This window comes from Molossus molossus, unplaced genomic scaffold (genome assembly GCF_014108415.1).
Source record: "Molossus molossus isolate mMolMol1 unplaced genomic scaffold, mMolMol1.p scaffold_m16_p_23, whole genome shotgun sequence".
NCBI lineage: Eukaryota > Metazoa > Chordata > Mammalia > Chiroptera > Molossidae > Molossus > Molossus molossus.
Window position 1 is genome coordinate 8,815,576 of NW_023425359.1, and position 24,515 is coordinate 8,840,090.

At 40.9% G+C, this 24,515-nt stretch overlaps 1 protein-coding gene across 1 annotated transcript in view; it reads left to right on the plus strand.

Moving 5' to 3' along the window:
- FMN2 (formin 2) overlaps positions 1-24,515 on the plus strand; it is a 316,345-nt gene that overhangs the window by 160,786 nt on the left and 131,044 nt on the right. The window contains 1 exon segment of the mRNA XM_036277697.1: positions 13,890-13,951. Within this exon segment, the coding sequence (XP_036133590.1) occupies positions 13,890-13,951 (62 nt within the window).

Here is a 24,515-nt window from a genome sequence, read left to right on the forward strand (position 1 = left end):
GCTTTCTGTTTTCGGTTTCCTTCAAAGTCAGACATGTTTGTATAGAATTACACTCCCCCAAAATATCGTTATCTATATGGAGTTATTTTGGCATAAGGCATGTAAAAGCTCTGATAGACTCTGTACTTATGAAGTAATACATATGCTTTATTAACAATAAAATTTTACACTGTTGCCCTTTTAGAAGATGTGTTAGAAAACAGTGGCAAATGTGACCCCCGACTCAGGGCACTATTTCCAGGGAGACTCACTGAGCTCTATTTTACGAGAGCGTAAATGTTTACCTAAGCAAGAAGGTGAAGTCCCTGATGCCCGATAAAGGACATTTTGCAGTGCTGGTTTATGGAAAACATTCAGCTGACAGTGGACGTTTTATACAAAGTACAGTGCGTTGTTTGAAACGATTTGCTCATCTATACACTCTGCTTAAAATAAACACTCTCTGGGAATATGCCAGCCTTCCTTTCTACCCCTTTGTTCCACACCCTAGATTTCGTCACCTGCCAAAGTCAAATAACCCTTATCTAAACAGTTGAGATAAGCCCTGGGTTGTACCAGTATGGTCAAATCAACAAAGCTCTCCAAAACCAGAAATGAAATACAATATCGCTAGATTAAACAGTCTACAATGGCAATCATGTTTGCATTGAAAGATTTTATTCCAAAAGGATTACAGTCTTGGTATCCATTTTTTCCCCTCTGCCTAGACAAGGAGGCGACATACTGACTCAAAGAAAATGGATTTGTTCTCTAACCATTTAACTTGTACAGCTCTTGTAAACAAGCCCATAGGTGTATGGAGCCCACTGACTTAATCAGTAACTGATGTCGTTACGCTTGTATAAGCAAGTATGCTTGAGATGTACCAGTGGTGGATTGTGTATGAGATTTATTTTTTTTCCCAACAGGAAAGCCTTTCTTTATATAGCCTAAGTACAAAATCTGTAGAATCCTGGTATTACACTGTCTGTCTCCACCTTATAACAAAACTCCAGTGGATTAAACTGCCTGGAAAGCAGAGGTGGTATAAATGAGTGTGGTTTCTAAATTGTAGGACATTATCAAAGTGCGATTATTATCTTTCTAGGATGTGCAGCATTTAAAAATTAAAAAAAAATTTCTTTATTGATTTTAGAGAGAGAGGAAATGAGAGGGAGAGAGAGATAGAAACATCGATGAGAGAGAACATTGATTAGCTGCCCCCTGCTGGGGATCAGGCCCACAACCTGGGCATGTGTCCTGACCAGGAATCAAACTGGTGACCTCTTGGTGCATAGGTCAACGCTCAACCGCTGAGCCATACCAGCCGGACTAGGATGTGCAGCATTTTAATGGTTTGCTAATAAAGTGTAAACTCTACAGGGGCAGGCAGCATGCCTGTCAGGTTTACCACCTTATCCCCAGGACCGATTAGAGTGCCTGTGGCAGAGTTAGAACCCTGAATATCGGTTCCGTGGATGGATGGATGAATGAATGATGTGTTCAGGAACTTACTCTGTTTTTTTCGTAAGTGACTACACATGTTTTATAATTACTGCATCAATTGCCGATAGCTTAAAGTATATTTCTGAAGTGGATAGATTTTGACTTACAGTGCAATGGCTCCCTTTTGATGTCGTACTGTTTAATTGGCAAAGGTTTATTTATATGTAATGGACAAATGTCATTATATCACTAGGTGCTGTTTTTCGAAAGGACACCTCTCAGGGGCTGTGGGTTTGCGCATGTCTCGCCCGGAGAGCAGAGTGGTGTCTACAGGGCCTGCTGCTCTGCAGACCCCATTCCACGGCCGCCCTGTGCCTCTCCAGTGCTGTGCAGGCTCCAGGGGCATTGGCCAGTGGCTGCAGCTGTGTGGCGAGGGCGTGTTGCCTCTCTTTAATTTAATTTAATTTACTTATTTTTTTTATCCTCACCCGAGGACATTTTTCCATTTTTTGTTCAGATAGAGTGGGAGGGAGAGAGAAGAAGAGAGAGAGAGAGAAACATCGACGTGAACGGGACACATCGAGTGGCTGCCACCTGCACGACCCAACCAGGGCCGGGGACAAACTGCAACCGAGGTACATGCCCTTAGCAGGAACCGAACCCGGGTCTCTCTGGACCGCAGGCCGACGCTCTAACCGCTGAGCCAAACCGTCCCGACCTCTCTTTAATTTTAAATCCACCACTGGTACATCCAAACAATAGTAGGAAGCAAACATCCTTATTTTTTTATTTAAATTTTGTTTTGTAAGAGCCATTACATCTATAAAGGTATATATGATATTTAGATGTTTCAAGAGAAGTAAGAACCTTCCATTTTTGAGCTCCTTCTGTGGAAAGAGTTTTAATAGAGGAATTACCTCTAATCCTGTCAATAATCACTTGAGGGAGGTGCTGACATTATCATTAATATATCCATTTCACATGTGTGTTACCTAGTTTCTCTGAGAGACACACACTAGGTGTCACAGGTCCATGTTTCAGGTCTGTGAATCCAAACACGAGGTTTAAGGGTTCAAGTCATTTTGGAGAAAACCAAGACATTTGAGACATTATTTGGATAAACTTCTCAATAAAAATGTTAAGGTATATATTGGGAACTTGGAATGGGAAAAGCAATAATCAAATTAAGAAATTTTATGAACATAAGGAACAGAATACCACTATTTTAATTTGGAATCCAAAAGAATGCTATAGTACACCTCAAACTAATGCAAAATAATATTGATTGTAAATGGTAATTGAAAAAAAAAAAGAATGCTATTGGTGTATTTACCCTTTAATTCATTATGGTCTTTAGCTAATCCAGAATTACTTAAAATATTATGCAAGAACGTGTGTGTTTCTCATGTATGTTAAAAGCATGTAGCACATGTTCTGCAGGTCTGCACAGTGTATGTCATGTATGTGCGGAGCCCACGCTCCCAGGGGCTCAAGCGTGTTTGGTGGTAGGATGTGTATGTACAGCTTGCCAATGTCATGTTTCTGTCATCTTATTCTCAAGTGTGAAATGTTCAGGGGAATGAGGTGCCAAGTGTCTTCCTCTCTCTGAGAAATGTTCATTTTAAGAAATTGTTAGGTATGTTTCACTAAGCCAAGCAAAACCAAACAACATTTTAAAAATTGCTTGACCTGCCCTGGCCAGTTTGGCTCAGTGGTTAGAGTGTCGGCCTGCGGTCCGGAGAGACCCGGGTTCGGTTTCCGCTAAGGGCACGTACTTCGGTTGCAGTTTGTCCCCGGCCCTGGTTGGTCGTGCGGGTGGCAGCCACTCGATGTGTCCCTTCATGTCGATGTTTCTCTCTCTCTCTCTCTTCCTCTCTCTCCCTCCCATTCTATCTGTACAAAAAATGGAAAAATATCCTCGGGTGAGGATAAAAAAAAAAAAACAAAAGAAAAATGACATAAATAAATAAAAATTGCTTGACCTTTAAAACTTGCTTTACCTGTAGGAAATTTTTGTTAAGTAATACATTCTGATGGTTTTTGTTGTTGTTGTTGTTATTGTTGATCTTCACCAAAGGATATATTTTTTTCCACTGATTCTTTAGAGAGTGGAAGGGAGAGGGGGAGAGAGAAAGACATCGATGTGAGAGGGACAGATTGATTGGCGGCTTTCCGCACGCACCCCAGCCTGGGCACGGGATTGAACCCCGGTACGTGCCCTTGATCAGGAATCAAGCCCGTGATCTTTAGTTGCACAGGCCAAAGGTCCAGCCACTGAGCCACACCAGCCAGTGCCACGCTGACAGTTTTTACAGGAACTGCCCGGGTGCGCCGAGTTCCGGGGGATCCACGCAATAGTATTTCCTTCCTGAGAATGTGTGTTTCTTGACTCCACTGTCACGAAATTGCAGTGACATGCACTTAGCAAAGTTTTCTATGCCTTCCTGAGTGTTGAGTAAAAGTTCAGGGATGACAATTCTAGGCCTTTCTACCAAACTGTTTCTTTCTTTTCCTTTTTCCGTCTTCTGGCAGGACAGCCGAGGGCGTCCCAGAAACTCCCAGATGTGCAAAAACTGACCGTTTGCATCCACCACAGACGTGATGTGAAGGAGCGAGAAGAGCCCTCTTGCTCCGGAAACATCTTTTTTTAGCTCTTCCCGCCTCAGTTCCTTCCTTCCTCATCATGTGACGGTTTTGCCAGTGCAGGTCCGTTAGCAGGTCTGGTGGCCCTGGCCAGCATCGGGCTTCCGCTGCCCTAGGCCTTGCTGCCTTCAGAGGTTTATGGGACTGGTAACGCGCATGCATGAGTTGTAGTGTTTGTTTCTTCCTTTTTAAAAAGATTTAAAAATTGATTTCAGAGAGAGGAAGGAGAGAGAGAGAGAGAAAGAGGTGAGGGAGAAACATCGATTGGCTGCCCCCCATAGGCGTACCACAACCTGGGCTCAACTGCAGCCGGAGTAAGTGCCCTGAGCAGGAACCCACCCTGCCACCTCTTAGTGTCCAGGACGTCGCTCCAACCAACCGAGCCGCACCAGCCAGGGCTGGTCTTAGTTCCTTAACTTTTTCTCTTCTTTTTCTTTTTAATCTACTTTTAGGAAATTCTCTCACATTTGTTTTCCACGTCTTCTGTTACCATGTTTTCATGTGTGAAGACCACTTTTTCTAGTTGGGATGTTGGGACAGTCCAGGCAGGAGCTGGGGTGCCTGGGGACAGGCTGTTAGCGAAGCGAGTGGTGAGATGAAGTCACACTCTGCATGTGTGTGGTGTGTAGAGACGACAGTATTAATAACACACTGGGACGTGAGAGAGAAAGGCGTTGAGGATGGCCCAGCTCGGCACCTGGCGCAGGAGTCTCCCCGTGGGACAGGAACTGCCCGTGTGTGCAACAGAGGGCACGTGCCAGGTGTGCAGGCTGAGGGGCTGGGGGTTCTCCACGCTGGGAGTTCAGGAAGCAGGGTTCAGGCTGGAGATGGAAATGGGAGAGGATCTCACACCCACCGCAAGACGGATCAGGTCACCGAAGGTTTGAGGGTAGATAGAGGTGAGAAGAAGTAGACAGAGTAAGCCCTAGAACACCCCGAAGATAAAGTTGGGGAGAAAAGGAGCCAGCAAACGAGACTGAGGAGCAGGGAGCATCACAAGTAGGGGCGGCAAGGAAGAGAGGGTCACATGGAAGCCACATGACACACGTGTGTCAAGAGGAAAGAATTATTAACTGTGTCAAATGCTGCCGGAGACTGAGGAGTGTGCTTTGGGATTTCAAAGGATCAAAATCGCTGGTAACTCAGTAATCACAGCAAAGCTTGATGGGGTGGGATTAGGAAGGGCAGCCCTGGCCAGCGGGGCTCAGTCCATCCAGGGTCGCGCGCACCGAAAGGTTGTGGGTTGATTCCCGGTCAGGACACATACCCAGGTTGTGGGTTCAATGCCCCATCAGGGCGCCTAAGGAAGGCAACCTAATTGATGTTTCTCTCTCACATCCACTTCTCCCTCTCTCTCTCGCCCTTCCTCCTTCTCTAAAATAAATAAACACATCCTCGAGTGAGGATTAAAAAAAGCAGAAGAAAAGCGCAGAGAGAGGAATAAGGGGCAGTGGGTGATGGAGACACTTCGGAGGATATGCAGTTTTCCGGCTTTTTTATTTTTCTTCCGCTTTTTGTCTCGTCGGGGCTTTCTGGCTTAAAAGTGGGAGAGGTAAAAGCTGATGAGAAACCGAAAGTCCTCTTGTCAGGCTTTTGACTGAGTTCAGGGATATTATCTGGGGACATTATTTGTTGGGTAGCCACTGAAGTCTTCATCTCTTGTTCTGGTTCGTGGGGTGACACCCAGTTTCTGGCCTGGGTGGTGAGGTCTGTCCGGTGGTGTCTGGGCCCCAAGCTGGGGGAGGGCTCTGGCTGGAGGTGGGGGTGCTCCAGCCCACACACAGCCCTGTGGCGGTCCCCATGCTTTCAACGCTGTTTCTCTGCTCCAAGACTTTGTTTTAATTTCTCAAGAAAATAACCCAGCAGAGTGGGGGAGGGTATATTGGGAATGGAGAGGTAACTGACACCACTCACCTAGTGCTCCCTATTTCTGGCGCCACCCCGCCCGCCACCCTCGGTTGGACAGGGACCTGTCCTCGCCCGGGTTGGCTCTCAGAGTCCCCACCGACAGCTGAAGCAGGCACAGGGAGCTCCCGTACCGCATTGCTGTCTTCACATCTGTTCTCTTTTAGGCCTGTGAGCTCCATTTTGAAAAAAATCTCTTTACTGTATAATTTTAGTGGAACTTTAGGAAAGAATAGAACTGGACACATGTACTGGGTCTGGCAATTAAGCAAAGATGCTTCCCCTCAATACACATCACAGTTCAAATCTGATGAAACAGTCGGAAAGTCAGGTGCCATTAGGGTTTGGTCCACCTGTTGGTCACTCTGTTTGCGGCTCTTTCCCACCTGCCGATTCCATTTCCCGTGTCGCCCGTTTACCCAGGCTCTACTGTGCGTTCCGACGGTAATTACTCGTGGATGTCTTTCCACGTTGCCGCTTTGTGACCTCCTCTAGACAGGAGGGCGTATGCTCCAGACCCGAAAGGGTTTTCCATTGCATTTACAAGAGGCAATGAACGGCCCTGGCCGGTTTGGCTCAGCGGTTAGAGAATCAGCCTGCGTTCCGGAGAGACCCGGGTTCGGTTCCCACTAAGGGCACGTACCTCGGTTGCAGTTTGTCCCCGGCCCTGGTGGGTCGTGCAGGTGGCAGCCACTCGATGTGTCCCTTTCACATCGATGTTTCTCTCTCTCTCTCTCTTCATCTCTCTCCCTCCCACTCTATCTGTACAAAAAATGGAAAAATGTCCTCGGGTGAGGATAAAAAAAAAAAGGCAATGAACGTTGTCAGATAACCTGAAAAGGAGCTACTTCCCCCCAAAAGGTGAAATAGACATTAACTTGGCACATATTTTCCCCTCTGACGGTAAAGTATAATGGCAAGCTGCTCCCAATTCCTTAAAGAGATCTCCTAGAAAGCTTTTGTTCCTAGCGGCCAGGATATGCTGACAAGTCTGGAAGTGTATTACACCAGAGAGGTTTCTGATCTCTGTTCCTTAAGATGCGTTTCTACTCAAACAAAGGTCTTTGGTTCTCAGCAATTTGCAAGGCTAACTTCATCTTCACTGTTCCTGTGGCTTCGGAATTCCCGGTGGGGTGACGATGGTTTCTCTAAGTCCTCACACTCTTCCTTACCCTGTCCGGGAGAAGGGGGCATGAACTGTAAATAGGGCTGATTTGCACTCACTTGGTGTTTAGGCTTCTGTTGACCCTGTTCCCTTCCCACGGACCTTAACCAAAATGAGTGCTGTTGATTTCACTGTGGGTGCTTGTTTAGTTTCCCACGTTACCATGGGGACAACTGCAATGGTCCTTGTTCTTTTGGCCAAGAATGTTTTCAGTGTAGTTTGTCTAAAATCTCTCAGTCTGGTTTGGAGAGAGAGCAGTAAAATATTTTTCACGTATGAAAGTTGAAGGGGCCATAAGAATGTCAACAAAAACAACCAGTATTTTCTGAGTGTTTGCTCTCTGCGTGCCGCCCCTTCCGGAGGTTCGACGTGTATCGTTTCATCTCCTGCAAAACCCCTGTCGCCTGGGTTCTCTGCTTAGGTCCATTGTGCAGATGAGGACGTTGAGATGCTCCAGGTCACACACATAAGTTGTGGAGGCTGTCTGACTTCAGGGCCCACTGCGTACCACTGCCGCCGGGCTGTTTGCCAGGTGATGATGTGGTCTTACATATTATTATCTTTGTGTTTAATGGTTGGAACTATGAAGTTACCTGGAGTGAAGTGAATTGTTTATGGAAGGATGATCTTAAGGAATATTTAGTTTGCTTAATAAAGTTAGTTAATTTTCAGGAATACTAACCTCAGCCTGTGTGAGCCTTTTAACATTGAACACAGATGTTTTATCCGAAGCCTCCTATGTACTTAGGTTTTTCTAGATGCCATGAATTAGGCATGTAGAGGGAAGATCGTCCATATTATTTCATGCCTCTGTATCTGTATATCATGTCTCCTATAATCTCTGTCTCGAAGATCAGGAGCCTTTGCTGATTTACAGGCTACACCCATACAAGGAGTCGGCTCTCCTGACTGGTGCATTTCATCTCTCCCCTGAATTATGATACTTCTCTGTGTCCTTTGTGAACTGAGAGCCTACTAGGAAAGCAGAAACATCAATGAAACTAATACATGGTAGAGAGCTGCAGCGAACCACCAGTCGAGATCTGATGTCCACGGAACACGTGGCCACAAATTAGCAGCCTGCTGTGGTGGGCAGCTTCTCAGGTGGCTTCCAAAGACCCCACACCTCCAGGCATTCATGCCGTGGTTAATCTCCTTCCCTGTGCGTGGGGTGGACCTAGTGACGTGCAATGAATAGACTATAACGGGTCACTTCCAAAGTTAGGTCACAGGGAGAAGGGGCCTGTCCTGCATGCCCTTTCACTCACCTGAGGTAGGCGTGTTCTCTTGTGAGCTGCCCCATGGAGAGACCCATCTGGCCAGAAACTATAGCCAACAGCCAGTGAAGAGCTGAGGCCCTCAGCATGGGGCCCTGAACCCTGCCCACAGCTACGTGGACTTGGGAATGGATCCCCCTGCATAACCTTCCAGTGAAATCTCAACCCTGGTCAACCTCATGATTGCAGTCTGATGAGAAACCTTGAGACAGAGGCACACAGCCTGGATTTCTGACCCACGGAAGTTGTGAGATGATATATATGTTTGTTGCTTTAAGCCCCCAAGCTTAAGTGTAATTTGCTCTGCAGAAATGGATAACTCATACTCTTTTGATAAGTACCATTAGGTTTTCTACCTTTGGGGGTCTCTCCCTCTAGTTTAGCAGTTTGCACTAGGGGAAGAGGCTTTGAGGCAGAGACTACGGTGGCTGGGGCATGTGTTCTGGGTTGAGGGAGGGGAGGGGCCCCCAAGAGTAGCCCTGAGGCTGCTCTAGTACTGTCCCGCCTTGGAAACCCCATAAAATTAAAAAATCAAGATTGGAGTGAATCAGCCACTAACAGTGCTCCATGACCGGAAATGCTACATTCAACAGGAGTAATATCACCCTGAATTACACCAATCAAGTGAACTGCTTTTCTGGCTACTCAAAATATGTGAAACATTTGCAAGTTTGAGTAATATTTTATGAGCTTTTGTTTTACATGAGTTTCTTTTTTTTCCTTTATGAAATTCTAGAGAGATGGAAACATTGATTAGAGAGAACATCAATTGACCGCTTCCTGCATGCCCCCCAGTAGGGATCAGGCCCACAACCGGGGCATGTGTCCTGACTGGGAATCAAACCGGTGACCTCTTGGTGCATGGGTTGATGCTCGACCACTGAGCCACACCGGCGAGTTTACATGAGTTTCTTTTAACACAAGCTCTCAAAGTATGGCCCTTTCCCTTCTGTGTGTTCTTGGATGGGAGGCACAGATGCAGGGTTCTTTTGCTCATGCACGTTCAGACAGATACGCTGTGTTGCACTCTAGTCTGTGGGTGATTTAACATTGGAATAAGAAACAGGTTCCACATTTCTGTGTTGAAGAAGGTGGCTATGGAGAACACTTTAATAGCAAAGTCCAAGTGTCCAGGGAATGTGATATGGACATATGACTGTCGCCTGCTCTGTACCTGTGTGTGCAATGTGAGGTGTCCAGGGCACACCACTGTTTCTTATGTTGGGTCTGTAATCTCTGGTGGTTTTCGATTGTTCTTTGTGTACTTTTTATGCAATGCGATATTTTAAAATAAAATAGCTTTTTTCTGTTTGGATGTTTTATTTTGAGCTTTAATAACTTAGGTGAAATGGACTGTTTGAGTGTTAAAATAGGCTGTTTTGCTCTTCATTTTGTAAAAACATGGTTTAATGGAGACAGCACTGGATTGCAGTGAGCGTGTACCAGTGGAGTCCATGCACACAGGAGCTATTTGTGGTCGCAAGTTTTGATTATCGAAAGCAAATGTTTAATTCTGAACCTAATTTCAGTCTAGCACGTCCTTGGCTCTGTCTCTAGTTTCTAACCAATATGTTCACGGATAATATACATTTCAAAATTAATTACATAAATTATTCCAAGACTTCTTGAATTGTCTTTTTTACTATAAAATGGCTTATTCTTTCCACCTGATAAGCATATGCTACAGACAGAAGTATTATTGCACTTGATAAAGCCTCAGAGAAGCCCACTGGTAGAAAAATCATGAAGAGTAATGTATTCATCTTCTTCCTTATCACATCCTTGGCATTTTAAAAAGTTTTAGGCTGAAAAATAAAACACTGACCATTTAATATTGGAGTGATCATTAACGCATGGTCATTCTCAGGTTGTTTAAATAGAGTGTAAAAATCTCTACATGTTTTAATCCTGGAAAGTTAGCATACTTTACAAATAAATGAATGATTTTTTAATGTGCAAAAAAAAAAAAAGGCTAGAGTTTTCTCTTGATACCTCCTTAGTCCTTGCACCCTTTCACCTAAAATAGAACAGATGCTTCTTGGTTAAATTGAAGTAACATTTATTTATATATAACTATGGGAAAGTAATGAAAACAGCTTTATAGACCTGCAGGGGAATGGATGGTGGGAAAGTGATGAATCCCAGAAACGATGGGTGTTCCTAAATGTCTGCGAGCCAAGAGTAGGAAGTAACGTGTGAAATATTTGGCCTCTAATCAGAAGTATAATCACATTAGCATGTACTTGACTATTCGAGAAGAAAGTAAGATGAACTAAATGTTTATCACTGCATTTTGAAACTGTTTATGTTCTGCCATCTCAGTCTAATGCTCAATAGTTTAAATGCTCAGTGAAAAGGGCAGAGTATAATTAAACAGCCAATAGCTGCAGGTCAGGCTGTACATTTAGTTCTACTAGTTCTTCATCCAGGTTAAGAGTGACAACCCTTAATAGATGCAATTGGAAATTGTTTCTTTGGTGTGTGAGGGCAATAGAAAATAAATAGAAAGAAAGAAACTAGTTTAACTTTGGGTTATTTGATTGAACTTTTATGAAGACTTGACAAGGGAAGTAATATTAACCAACCACATGACGGATCCTTTTACTTGTTACTGCCTTTAGTCCCTGTACAAACCAGAACACGGCTAATGTTTTCTATCAGTTCCTTCTCCCCTCTCCCCATAAAGAAACTAAAGCTTGTCAAGTTAAGTAACTTAAAGTAATGTAGCAGCAAATAAAAATGTGAATGTGTGAATGTAAACCCAGTTAAGTTTGATTTCATAGTCTATGTTTCTTCCCCATCAATGAACTATTCCATAAAAATTGTATTCCTTTGTGAGGGAATAGAGGGATGATCACCCTGATACAATCTCAATACTGAGGTAGTCTCCTCTTAAAGAAAGTTGAAATATAGGAATGCTGACATTTCTGAGTATTTTTGTTCTTGAATCCTTTACCACCTTTAAAAAGTTTTACACACATATATATTTATATAAATCCCTTACGACGGCCATAGCAATAAGTCTGATTAGGGTGGTCTCTACTCATAACCAGTTGTTTGCAGCTGGTCAGGGCTGGGTAATTGATCATATTCACATTTAATAGCTCCCATTCCAAAATGTTGTTAAGTACCTGTTAACCAGTCTAGTGAGCTGGCATAGTTGCTAAGTTATAAGAAACACTTAACTTTTGTTGAGTACATGAGTGAATGCATTATCTTATTTCCTTCATCTTAGAATGTTTTCAGTTGAGTCTGTACCATCTGCCTAAGCACAGACTTTAACGGAGGGAGCCCTGAAGACCACTAAAAATTTCATAACGGATTTTAGTTAGAATCCCAGTTTCCAAAAGGTTAAAATGTTTTTTATATTCAGGAAATAATAGCACCTCAGAAACCCTCAACACTTCCCAAATTGCATCTTTTACCCTGATTTCCTATCTAGAATGCTATCATTGCATCCATTCATCTGCCAGTATCCTCTTCCTTATTTTCAGCTACTTACATGACCCTCTTGATTTGTCAGAACGGCGGATTCCCATAGAATTGTCTTCGCATCTCTCAAGTACAAAGCCAGTTATAGGAAAATTGTACAGAGTTACTCTCTATTGAGATTTTCTGTGGATGATCAAAACTGGGGTTTCATGGCTCAGAATTTTGTGGACTTGCTTAGAGCCATGTTATCTATGGTCGGGACCATGTGGTTTGTTACGGTTTCCTTCAGTACCTGATGCTGTGGGAGTTTAAAAGATGAGCAACCTCAGTATATTCACAAGAAAGGTTTCATGTGGGGAAAACTTGTAGGGAAAATATTATCTTTTAAAATGATGGATACAGTCAGAAGACAGTTGCATCTTTTATAAGTTTTGACTTGAGTATGAATAATTTTATTGTGTTTCTTGTACTTGTTCCAAAAAGGAAATGGTATGCTAAGTTAACTATAGCATTTCTTTCGTAGATTTCCTCACCAGTCTCTCGCTATACAGAGGAACGTAGAAATAGTGGATTATCAGCTACTGAATTTTGAAGTCAGACCTCTGGATTCACTATAAGATTTTCTTTAAGGGATAGACCGTGTACAAATCCACAGGGAGGAATTTCATATATGAACTTGCTATCTTCATTTGGATTTTATGCATTTTGTTACATTATTTATAGCCACATTACCTCCAATGAAAATCATGTGTTAATCCCTTTTATTTAATTTTTGAAATATAGTCAAAGTTAGTTGGGCAGTGTTTTTACTACTTTGAAACATTAGTTTGTCATATTTTTGCCTTATGTGGTCTAAAGAGTGAAAAGATTTGTCTGAGAATCTTAATCAAATTCTTAGATTGATATTTGAGACCTAACTTTGGGGGAAATGGAGATAGTGGAGATTATTAGAATGGAAGTATCATATTCTGCTTGCTAGAATATTTGTTGGTGAGTCATGGGCTGTGTTCCCAGCTTCAAGCAGAAAAGCTGAATTATCTTGGTTAGAATTCTCATCCATCATAAGCTTCAATTTCCCACTTGCCTTTCTTAATTCCTTCTTGGGATCTTGCCAGAGTCAACTAGAAAATGTCTCATGTACTTTAAGCTTTGAGAGTAAAGACATTGTAAAATGGCTCAGTTATCAAAACAAATACAACCAATTTGTGATTATCCACTTTGTGACTTTTATTCCAGAAATCTTTAATTCCACTGGCTACTTGGCACAAATCCGATCGGGGCAAATTGACCTCAATTCTAACTACTATGTATGTAGGTACAGCAGAATGCTTTCAATTAACCTGTGTCCAAACTGAGTTGTAAAACACACTCATTCCAAAATACAATAAAGAGCAAAAAGTGCATTTAAGAAAATACTCCCAATTTTTGACTATCCATTCCACTTCTTCCTTTTGTATAAACATGGGTAGTTTGTATATTAAGAGTGATGTTTAAGGGTGCATCTGTGCTAATTTCAATACCACAAACAAATAATTTTTATTTTATTATAACAATTAAAAAATTATAACAGGAGTTGCAGTGGTCATTTCTATATTAAGTTTATCAGTTTAGTGATTAGAATTACCTTTGTCACATGTCTCTAGATAAGTAGGCAGATATGAGCATTAATTAGTGTAAAACTATGATGTGACCATAACCAGTGATTTGCCTGATTTTCTGGTGTTAAGCAGAATTATCAAATTCAGGCATTCAGTCCCTGAAAGGCACTCATAGTTTATCTTTGGCTTTTGACTGGGTCATGTTCCTGAGAGCAAGTAAAAGCTGTAACTCTCCCCCCCCACCCCACCACTCCTCAAGCTGGTCTTTGTCGTGGGGCAAATGAATGCGTTGAAGTCAGAGCCCCTACAGCACCGGCTGCTGGGTCATGAACACTTGCACAGCTGGTCACTGCTGCCCGAGGTGGCCAGATATCTTTTCCTAGCTGGCTAATGGCTAAATCATTTATATTTTTTCTTTTCTCTCTCTCTTTCTCCCTTTTACAGCGGTTGTGAACTTGGACAATTCTGTGGTTGATCTGGAGACTCTTCAAGCTCTCTATGAGAATGTGAGTAATAGAAGGAATTTTAAGTGTGAGTATATAATACGTACACAATACTTGTCACTGTACACAACTAGGCTTGTTGCTTTAAGAAGGAACTTTGATCTGGGTGCACTGAATTTATGTAAGTATAGATTTGTTAAGATGCTCTCTAGGAACAGGCTGGACAAGTGTGTGGTTCATAGTGTGAAAGAGTGTGACTCACAGCACGCTGCACGGAGTCGTACACACCCTCGTTTTAACTACAGTGATAGTGAAAGGAGGTTCGTTTGCACCAAGTTTTGTTCTGGGCACTAACTCATTTCATCTTCACGTAAAAACTGCAGGTAGGTACTATTGCCCCCCTTTTACATAGAGGACGTTTGGGTATGGAGAGTAGGTGACTTGCTCAAGGTCACATGCTAGAGTAGGGCTGTAGCTGGGATTTCATTCATTCTGGCTCCGTTGGTCAGAGCTCCCAGTTTACTTCCCTAAGTGGCGGGGCACGCGGCTTCCTTCTTAAGTAGTCGGCAGGAAAAGAGTAAGGTGCCGGAGGAGAAGGACCACAGCGCCGTGCAGTCCATGCCCTTGGACAGTGTGTCTGTGCAGTGCTGGATGAAATGGTTTTATCCCGGCCACTGTGGCTCAGTGGATTGAGCATCGTTCCATGGACTGAGGTGCCGGTTGCATTCCAGGTCAGGGCACATGACCAGGTTGCAGGCTTGATCCCCAGTAGGGGGCGTGCAGGAGGCAGCCGATCAAGGTCTCTCTCATATCAATGTTTCTATCTCTCCCTTCTTTTCTCTCTAAAAATTCAATAAAAACATATTTAAAAAAAAGAAAGAAATGGTTTTGGCTGGGACACTGGGACATGAAATTAAATAACATTGATTCTCACTGTGAGGAAGCAATTCTCTCTTCGGTGCTTGTGATTACATCTATGAGAAAGTCTCGCCTGTGCTCTGCCTGGTATTTAAGCTTCTGTGCTCTTTGGGGGTGTGACCTTAGTTGGTCCTCGCCCTTTTTCAGGGCCAAGTCAAACCTTCTTGGCTCCGGGAGACACGTGGTGGAGGAGGTGCAGACTCTATTCCCTGACCACTTCCCGAGGACAGTGTTCACCTGCTCACCCACTCTTGAATTCTGTGCTTTTCAGACATGTGTGTACATGGTTTCTCAGTGACATGGAGGCTTTTGTAAGAGGAAATATTTCTCAAGCTTAGAGTTGCTACCTGGTCAGTGGACGCAGGCTCTCAGAATGAGTCATTGATGAAGACCAAGAGGGAAGGTTTGAAGGGTTTATTATGTAGTTGTCGCTACATTATGGAAAACTGGAAAAAATAAATTATGTATTTGGTATAATAATAATGCAGAGAAGCGATGATTTAAAACATAATAATTTAGCCCTGGTAGGTTTGGCTCAGCAGTTAGAGCATTGGCCTGCAGACCTAAGGGTCGCAGGTTTGATTCCGGTCAAGGGCACGTATCTCAGTTGCAGGTTTGATCTCTGGTGGTGGTTGTGGTCATGCAGGAGGCAACCAATCAATGTCTCTCTCTTATATCAATGTTTCTCTCGCTCTCCCTTCCACCCTTCCACTCTATCTAGAAATCAGTACCTTCAGGTGAGGATTAAAAAATCAAACAAAAGCCCTGGCCGGTTTGGCTCAGAAGTTAGAGCGTCGGCCTGTGGTCCAGAGAGACCCAGGTTCGGTTCCCGCTAAGGGCATGTACCTCGGTTGCAGTTTATCCCTGGCCCTGGTTGGGTCGTGCGGGTGGCAACCACTCGAGGTGTCCCTTTCACATCGATGTTTCTCTCTCTCTCTCTCTCTCCCTCCCACTCTATCTGAGCAAAAAATGGAAAAAAAAAAATTTCCTCGGGTGAGGATAAAAAAAAAAAAAAATCAAACAAAAAAGAACATTATCATTTAGAAGTACGGAGAGTTCTCATTTCTCTTGAATCTTTTATACCAACCCTCTCTCAACCAGAAGAGCTATATGGAAGAAATGAGGAAATAACAGATAAAATAATTTCTTCAGCAGGTCATAATGATGTGTGATGTTGTGTATATATAACTTTTTTGTGTGTGTATTTATTTAACATTTTTTTTCTTTATTGATCTTAGAGAGAGAGGAAGGGAGAGGGAGAGAGAGATAGAAACATCAATGAGAGAGAACGTCGAATGGCCACTTCCTGCATGCTCCCCACTTGGCCCACAACCTGGGCATGTGCCCTAAACAGGAAATCAAACCTGCGACCTCTTGGTGCATGGGTCGATGCTCAACCACTGAGCCACACCAGCCAGGCACTCGTGCATTTATTGTATAAACATTTATACATGTTTTTACATATATAATATATATGTATATATATGTCTATATAATATAAGGACATATGAATATCTTATTTTAACCTGCTATATCCATATGCAGAAATATATACAGAAACGAATGCAGAAATAGAGGACAATGGCATTTGTGAGGGAATATTGATTTGCAGTGATTTACAGTACTTTATTTGTGAGTTTCAGCCTCACAAAGTAAATTAATTTCACAAAATATGAACTTTTATTTCTGGACAAACTAGAGAGCAACTCAGAATTTGTGTCTTAACTTCTTCATCTCATTCTCCATGAACACAGAGAAGTGGAATTGTGGGGTCCCATGGTAGATCTGTGCGTGGTTTTCTGAGAAGACTCCATGCAGTTTCCCATTGGCTGCAGCCATCCGCATTCCGGCCAGTAGAGCAGTAGGCTCCCCTTCCCCACGCTCCCACCAGCGCTTGGGATTTGCTGGCTTGGGATTTGTTGCAAATCTCATTGTGGTTTTGATTTGTATTTCCCTAATGAGGAGTGATATTGAGTGTCTTTTTATGTGTCGTTGGTTATCCGTATGTCTTCTCCAGAGAAATGTCTCTTCATGTCCTTCCTCTGCCCATGGTTTGATCAGACTGTTTTTGTTTTGTTTTGTTTTTTGTTATGATGAGTTCCTCATATATTTTGGACATTAACCCATTATCAGATATATCATTTGTGAATATATTCTTTTATTCAGTAGGATCTATTTTTGTTTTATTAATGGTTTGTTTGGGTGGTTTTATGTTGTTGTTGTTTTGTTTTTGCTGTGCAGGAGCTTTTTTTTATACACACTGTTCCAGAAAAAAATTTTTAAATTTTTATTTATTAATTTATTTTTGTTACAGATGTTTCTTCTTTTTCCCCCATTGACACCCTCCTCCTGAACCCCCCCACCCCCCAGAGCATTGTTGTCTGTGTCCATTGGTTATGCATATATGCATGAAAGATTTTTGATTTATCTTTTTAGAAGCTTTTTCGTTAGATGAAACCCCACTTGTTTATTTTTGCTTTTATTTCCTTTGCTTGGGGAGCAGATCCAAAAAAGACACTGCTAAGACTGATGTCAAATAGCAAACTATGTTTATTTTAGGAGTTTTCAGGTCTTACATTTAAGTCTTTAATCCATTTTGAGTTTATTTTTGTCTATGGTGTAAGAGAATGGTGCCGTTTTCTTTTCTGGAATGCGTTTGTTCAGTTGTCCCAACACCATTTGTTGGAGAGGCTGACATTTCTCCACTGGATATTATTGGCTTCTTTGTCATGTATTAACTGTCCATATGTGTGAGTGTTTATTTCTGGACTCTCTGTTCTGTTCCATTGATCTATGTGTCTGTTTTTGTGCCAGTACCATGCTGTTTTTATTATTATAGCTTTGTCATATAGTGTAGAATTAGGGAGTGTAATACCTCCAACTGAGTTCTTTCTCAAGATTGCTTTGGCTATTGTGGTCTTTTGTGATTTCATATACATTTTAGAAATTTTTTTTCTAGTTCTGAGAAGAAGACCATTGGTATTTTGATAGGAATTGCACTGAATCTGCATATTGCTTTATTTTGTGCAGTATGGTCATTGTTACTTTTGTCAATCTATGAGCATGGTATATTCTTCTCTATTTTATATTTTTTAAAAAGCCAGTGGGATTTTGATAGAGATCCTCACCCGAGGATATTTTTCTATTTATCTACAGACAGAGTGAGAGGGACGGAGAGAGAGAAACATCAATGTGAGAGAGACACATTGACTGGTTGCCTCCCACACGACCCTGACCAGGGCCAGGGATGAACTGCAACCAAGGTACATGCCCTTAACTGGAATTGAGCCTGCGACTCATTGGTCTGCGGGCCAACACTCTAACTGCTGAGCCAAGCCAGCCAGGGCTGAATCTGTAGATATTTTTGGTAGTATCGACATCTCAACAACATTAAATCTTTCCATCTATAAACACAAAATGTCTTTATTTATTCATGTCATCTTTAACTTTTTATCAATATGTAATCATTTTCCATGTATAACTCTTTCACTTCCTTAAGTTTATGGCTAAATATTTTATTCATTTTATGTTATTGTAAATGGAATTTTTTTGCACGTTGATTTTGTGTCCTGAAATGTCACTGAATTCATTTAATAGTTTTAGCTGTTTTGTGTGTGTAGTATTTAGGGTTTTCTGTGTATAAAATCATAGCATCTTAAAACAGAGACAATTTTACTTTTTCTCTTTCCAATTTGTATGCCTTTCTTCCCTCCCCTCCCCTCCCGCCCCCTCTGCTCCACTCCCCTCCCCTTCCCTTACTTTGCTTTCTTCCTAATTGCTCTGGCTGATTCTTCCAGTACTATACTGAATAGAAGTGGTAAGAGTGGGCACTATTGCCTTGTTCCTGATCTTAGTGTAAAAACTTTCAGTTTTTAACCAGAGTATGATATTTGCTGTGGGCTTGTCATATATGGCCTTTATTATGTTGACTAATTTCTCTCTGTCCTAGTTTATTGAGAGTTTTTATCATGAAGGGGTGTTGAATTTTATCAAATGCTTATGATGATCACATATTATTCTTCATTTTGTTAATGGGATATATCACATTAATTGATTTTTATATATTGAACCATCCTTGTACCCCAGGGATAAATCCCATCTGGTCATGGTGACTGATCATTTTAATTTTTCTATTGAATACAGTTTGCTAGTATTCTGTTGAGGATTTTTACATCTAATGATCATCAACGATATTGGACTGCAGTTTTCTTTACTTGTAGTGTCTTTGTCTGGCTTTGGTAGAAGGGTAATGCTGGCCTCATAAAATGTGTTTGGAAGTATTTCTTTCTCTCATGTTTTTGGAAGAATTTGAGAGGGATTGGCATTAATTCTGCTTTAAATGTTTGGTAGAATTTTCCAGTGAAGCCATCTGGTCCTGGGCTTTTATTTGTTGGGAGGATTTTGATTACTCATTCTTCTCCTTAGTCATTATAGGTGTGTTGAGACTTTCTTTTTTGTTTTGATTTAGTCTTAGTAGTCTGCACGTGCTTGAGACAAATGTATATTTTATTGTTGTTGGGTTGAGAAGTCTGTGTATGTCTGCTTGATTCATTTGGTCCATGGTGTTAATCATGTCCAGCGTTTGTTGATTTTCTGTCTGCTTAATCTATTTATTATTGAAAATGGGTTGTTGAAGTCAGCAACTGATCTCATATGTTACAGTGGTCACATAAGATTATAACGGAGCTGAAAATTTTCTGTCACCTAGTAATGCTGCACCTGTCATAACGTCGGAGCACCACACATTCCCACAGGTTTGTGATGATGCTGGTATGAACAAGCCTATTGTGCTGCCTGTTTTATAGACGTGTAACCTGTATACTTATATACACTTCACAGTACTTGACAGTGAAAGTAAATGACTGTGTTACTGGTTCATGTAGTTACTATACAATAGTTTTCATTATCTTAGAGTGTACTCTTTCTAATTTTAAAAAAATTTGCTGTCAAATAGTGTGCTGTGTTGTTCCAGCAGCAGCCTCCTGCATCCTGTGTCTTTGATTGCGCTGCTTGTCTGAGCCAAACTGGCCAGGGCTCTAATTGACCCTTTATTATCATTATCAAATGACCTTTGTCTCTTCGGATAGTTTTTAAAGTCTATTTTGTCTGATGTAAGTGTAACTGCCTCTGCACTCTTGGTTACTAGGAATTTGCATGGAATTGAATGTGTTTTTGCATCCATTTACTTTCAGCCTATGTGTGTCTTTAAATCTGAAGGTGAGTTTCTTGTAGAGAGCATACAGTTAAATCTTGTTTTTTAAGCCGTTTATCCACTCTATGGCTTTAGATTGGTGAGCTTAAGCCATTTACTTAAAGCAATTATAGGTAGGAAAGTATTTAGTACCGTTTTTAAAAACTTTTTTCTGTTTGTCTTGTAGTTCTTTTATCTGTCATTTTCTCTCTGTCTTCTTTTGTGTTTCATTGTGTTTTTTGGGGGGTAGGGGCTGTATTATGCTCTGATTCCTTTCTCATTTTCTTTTGTGTATCATTAGTTATATTTTTAATGCTTTGTCTTTTATCTTTTATACTAGAATTAAAAGTGATTTTCCTACTGTTAAGAGTAATGCAGTATTCTCCATTTGTCTATAATTTGCCTTTACCAATGAGTTTTATACTTTCTTATGCAATATATTGTTTTGTGTGTTTTCACTAGAAGTTGAAATAACATTAGCATTTTATTTATTTATTTATTTATTTATTTATTTATTTAATTTTTGTTAGATATTTCTCCATTTTCCCCTATTGACACCCTCCTCCCCCTCCCTCCCCACCCTGTCCCCAGCTTTGTTGTCCATGTCCATTGGTCATGTATACATGCATATAAGTTCTGTGGTTTCTCTCTCCTCCCACCCCCTCTTCTGGGGATTGTCATTCTGTACCCCACATCCATGTCTCTGGGACTGTTCTTCAGACTGTTAGGTTGATTATATTCCACAAATAAGTGAGATCATATGATACTTGTCTTTCTCTGTTTGGCTTGTTTCGCTTAGGATAATACTTTTCAGGTCCCTCCATGTCGTCTCAAAGAATAAGAGATCTTTCTTTCTTACCACTGCATAGTATTCCATTGTGCATATGTACCACTGCTTTTTTATCCATTTGTCTACTGATGGAGATTTGGGCTATTTCCAGATCTTAGCTATTGTAAATAGTGCTGCTATGAACATGGGGGTACATATATTCTTTCTGATTGGTGTTCCAGGCTTCTTAGGGTATATTCCTAGAAGCGGGATCACTGGGTCAAATGGCAGTTCAATTTTTAATTTTTTGAGGTAACACCATAGTGTTTTCCATACTGGCTGCACCAATCTGCATTCCCACCAGCAGTGTACCAGAGTCCCCTTTTCTCCACACCCTCACCAACACTTGTTTGATGATTTGTTGATGGCGGCCATTCTGACAGGTGTGAGGTGATACCTCATTGTTGCTTTAATTTGCATCTCTCTGATGATTAGTGATGTTGAGTATTTCTTCATATGTCTCTTAGCCATTTGTATGTCCTGTTTGGAGAGGTGTCTATTTAGTTCCTCTGCCCATTTTTTAATTGGGTTCTTTGTCTTCCTTTTGTTGAGCTGTATGAGCACTCTATATATTTTGAACATTAACCCCTTGTCTGATGTATCATTGGCATTATGATCTCCCATAGAGAGGGTTGCCTTCCCATTTTGGTGGTTGTTTTTTTTGCTGTGCAGAAACTTTTTAGTTTGATGTAGTCCCATGTGTTCATTTTCTCCTTTGTTTCTGTTGCCTTAGGTTATGTATCAGTGAAAAATCTGCTGCGTAGGATGTCTGAAATTTTGTTGCCTACATTTTCATCGAGGATTTTTATGGATTTATGATTCACATTTAAGTCTTTTATCCATTTTGAGTTTATTCTTATGTATGGTGTAAGCTGATGGTCTAGTTTCATTTTTTTGCATGGAACTGTCCAATTTTCCCAACACCATTTATTAAAGAGGCTGTCTTTACTCCATTGTATGCTCTTGCCACCTTTCTCAAATATTAATTGAGCATAATGTTTTGGGTCCACTTCTGGGTTCTCTGTTCTGTTCCATTGATCTATGTGCCTGTTCTTGTGCCAGTACCAGGCTCTTTTGATTACAGTCGCTTTGTAGTATAACCTGATATCCAGTATTGTGATCCCGCCTACTTTGTCCTTCTTTTTCAAGATTGCTCTGGCTATTTGAGGTCTTTTTTTGATTCCATATGAACTTTTGAAGTATTTGTTCTAGTTCTGTGAAGTATGTCGTTGGTATTTTGACGGGGATTACATTGATTCTATAGATTGCTTTGGGTAGTATGGACATTTTAATGCTGTTAATTCTTCCAATCCATGAACAAGGTATGTGCTTCCACTTTTTTATATCATCCTCTATTTCTTTTTTTAATATCCTGTAGTTTTCTGCGAATAGGTCCTTTATTTTTTTGGTTAAGTTTATTTCTAGGTATCCTAATTTTTTTTCTGCAATGGTAAATGGGATTGTTTTTCTATTTATCTTTCTGTGAGTTTATCATTGGTATATAAGAATGCCATCGATTTCTTGACGTTTATTTTTTATCCTGCTACTTTGCCAAATTCATTTATTAAGTTTAGCGGATTTTTGATGGAGTCTTTGGGGTTTTCTACCTATAATATCATGCCATCTGCAAATAATGACAGTTTCACTTTCTCCTTTCCAGTTTGGATACCTTTTATTTTTTTTTCCTGTCTGATTGCTGTGGCTATGACTTCCAGTACTATGTTAAATAAGAGTGGCGAATGTGGGCATCCTTGTCCTGCTCTTGTTCTTAAGGGAAATGCTTTTAGTTTTTTTCCACTGATAATATTGGCTGTAGGTCTTTCACATATGGCCTTTATTATGTCGAGATATGATCCCTCTATTCCTAAATTGCTGAGCATTTTTATCAGAAATTGGTGCTGGATTTTGTCAAATGCTTTTTTGGTGTCTATTAATATGATCATATAATTTTTATCTTTGTAGAGGTCACTGGGCCTAGGTTAGAACTTCAAGGTTGCCAAGAGACCCTGCACACTCTGGGTGTGCTACTGCAGATAGGGCTGGGACAGAGGACCCCAGATGTTCTCACACAACCACACTGTTCATTAATTGTACAGCAGGAGGAAGAAAAGGCAGACACCTGCACACCAGAGTCAGGGAGAAGAGCCTCCTTCCCCCTTAAGTGTCCTTCCAGCACCTCCTACTGGCAATGCTTAACACTGTGTTCACTATGAAGGAGGAAATTCCAAGAGCCAGTCCATTATCTCAGAGTGGATTTAAGGGGAGTAAATTGAGGGTTAAGAGTTAATAACTGGCTCAGATTGTAGGGAGGTTTAAGGATTGGGGTAGTTTGCTTTATTGGGCATGTAATTCACATGTACAGTAACTTGTCACTCCATGTGGTGTGAGTCTTGCTCATGTGAAGGTATCTCCAGAAGGAAAAGTGACATGTCCATAGCTGCACTTGGCTTGGGTCTCCTTGGGAGTGTTTCAAACTTGACTGTGTGGGCAAACTGTAATTATTAATTTCAGATCTGAGGCAGTGTTTTAAAGGTATTGGAATGGAATCTTAATTTTGCCATTATAATTTAATAATGGTATTTGAGGGAACATTTGAATTTAGTCTAGAAAATGTTATCTAGAAAAAATAAACTGGAGTTTAATGTTTAAACTCAGTTTGTTGTTATTAAATATATGAGGAATAATCTTCTTTAGCATTCCACTACTTATCCTTGAGGGCAAAATAACATAACTAACCTGAAACCTTTCCCATAAATACATGCTTTCTTTTTTGCCAGATGCTGAAATGTCATTGGACTGTTTCAAAGTAGTTGTATTTGATCTCTGTGAAACAGATGGAAGTATTTGTTATACAAACCTTATTTAGAATATAATCTTTTTTTCTCCCCTAATTGCATATGTTTGGCAGTGAGCTTTCTCTTCTAGATGTGAATGAATTTTGGGCAGCCTCCAAACCTAAACACACCCTAATTTCAAAAGCACAATCCTAAGGGCCCAATTCCTGTTTACTGAGGAATTAAAACCTACTGAAGCTACATAGTTACTAAATACAGTACATCCTTCTGAGTTTTCAAAACCAAAAATCTTTCTAGTTTACTAGGGGTTATTGGCCATTATTGAGTTCAGAAAGTAAAGACTCTTTATAAGCAGTATATAACATATACAGTTGTTTCAATATATATATATTTTGCTTCTGATTTTTAATATATATACACTATTTATGAGGCACAGTGAGTGTGTGAGTGGGTGGGAAGTGAGGGACTGTCGAGTGGGGAATGGAGGAGTAGTTAAGGTTGATTCCTTATTTTTTTTTTAGTGTGTTGAATGGTTGACATTAAGTCAAAAATATGTCTGTAAAAATGCCCATGTAGAACTTAGTTGAATTGTGTGTTTCAAGTTTTCCTTTATTTCATATTCAAGACACAAAGAAATCTTAAATATTAAAAGAAAACTAAACCTCAGAAATGAATTCTATTCCAAGTTCAGTTGAAAAAAATGTTTAAGAAAGGATTGGAAGGGAAAAAATTCCACACCCCTTTGTATCAAAACACCTCTAATCCAATTATAAGGAGTGGGGCGGGGAGCAGGTAGAGTTGAAAAAATTAGAGGTTTACATTTACACTTCTCAGGATTGGATTTCACAGGCATCCTTTATAGTTTCAGGAGCCTTTACTTAGCATGGTAGTTGA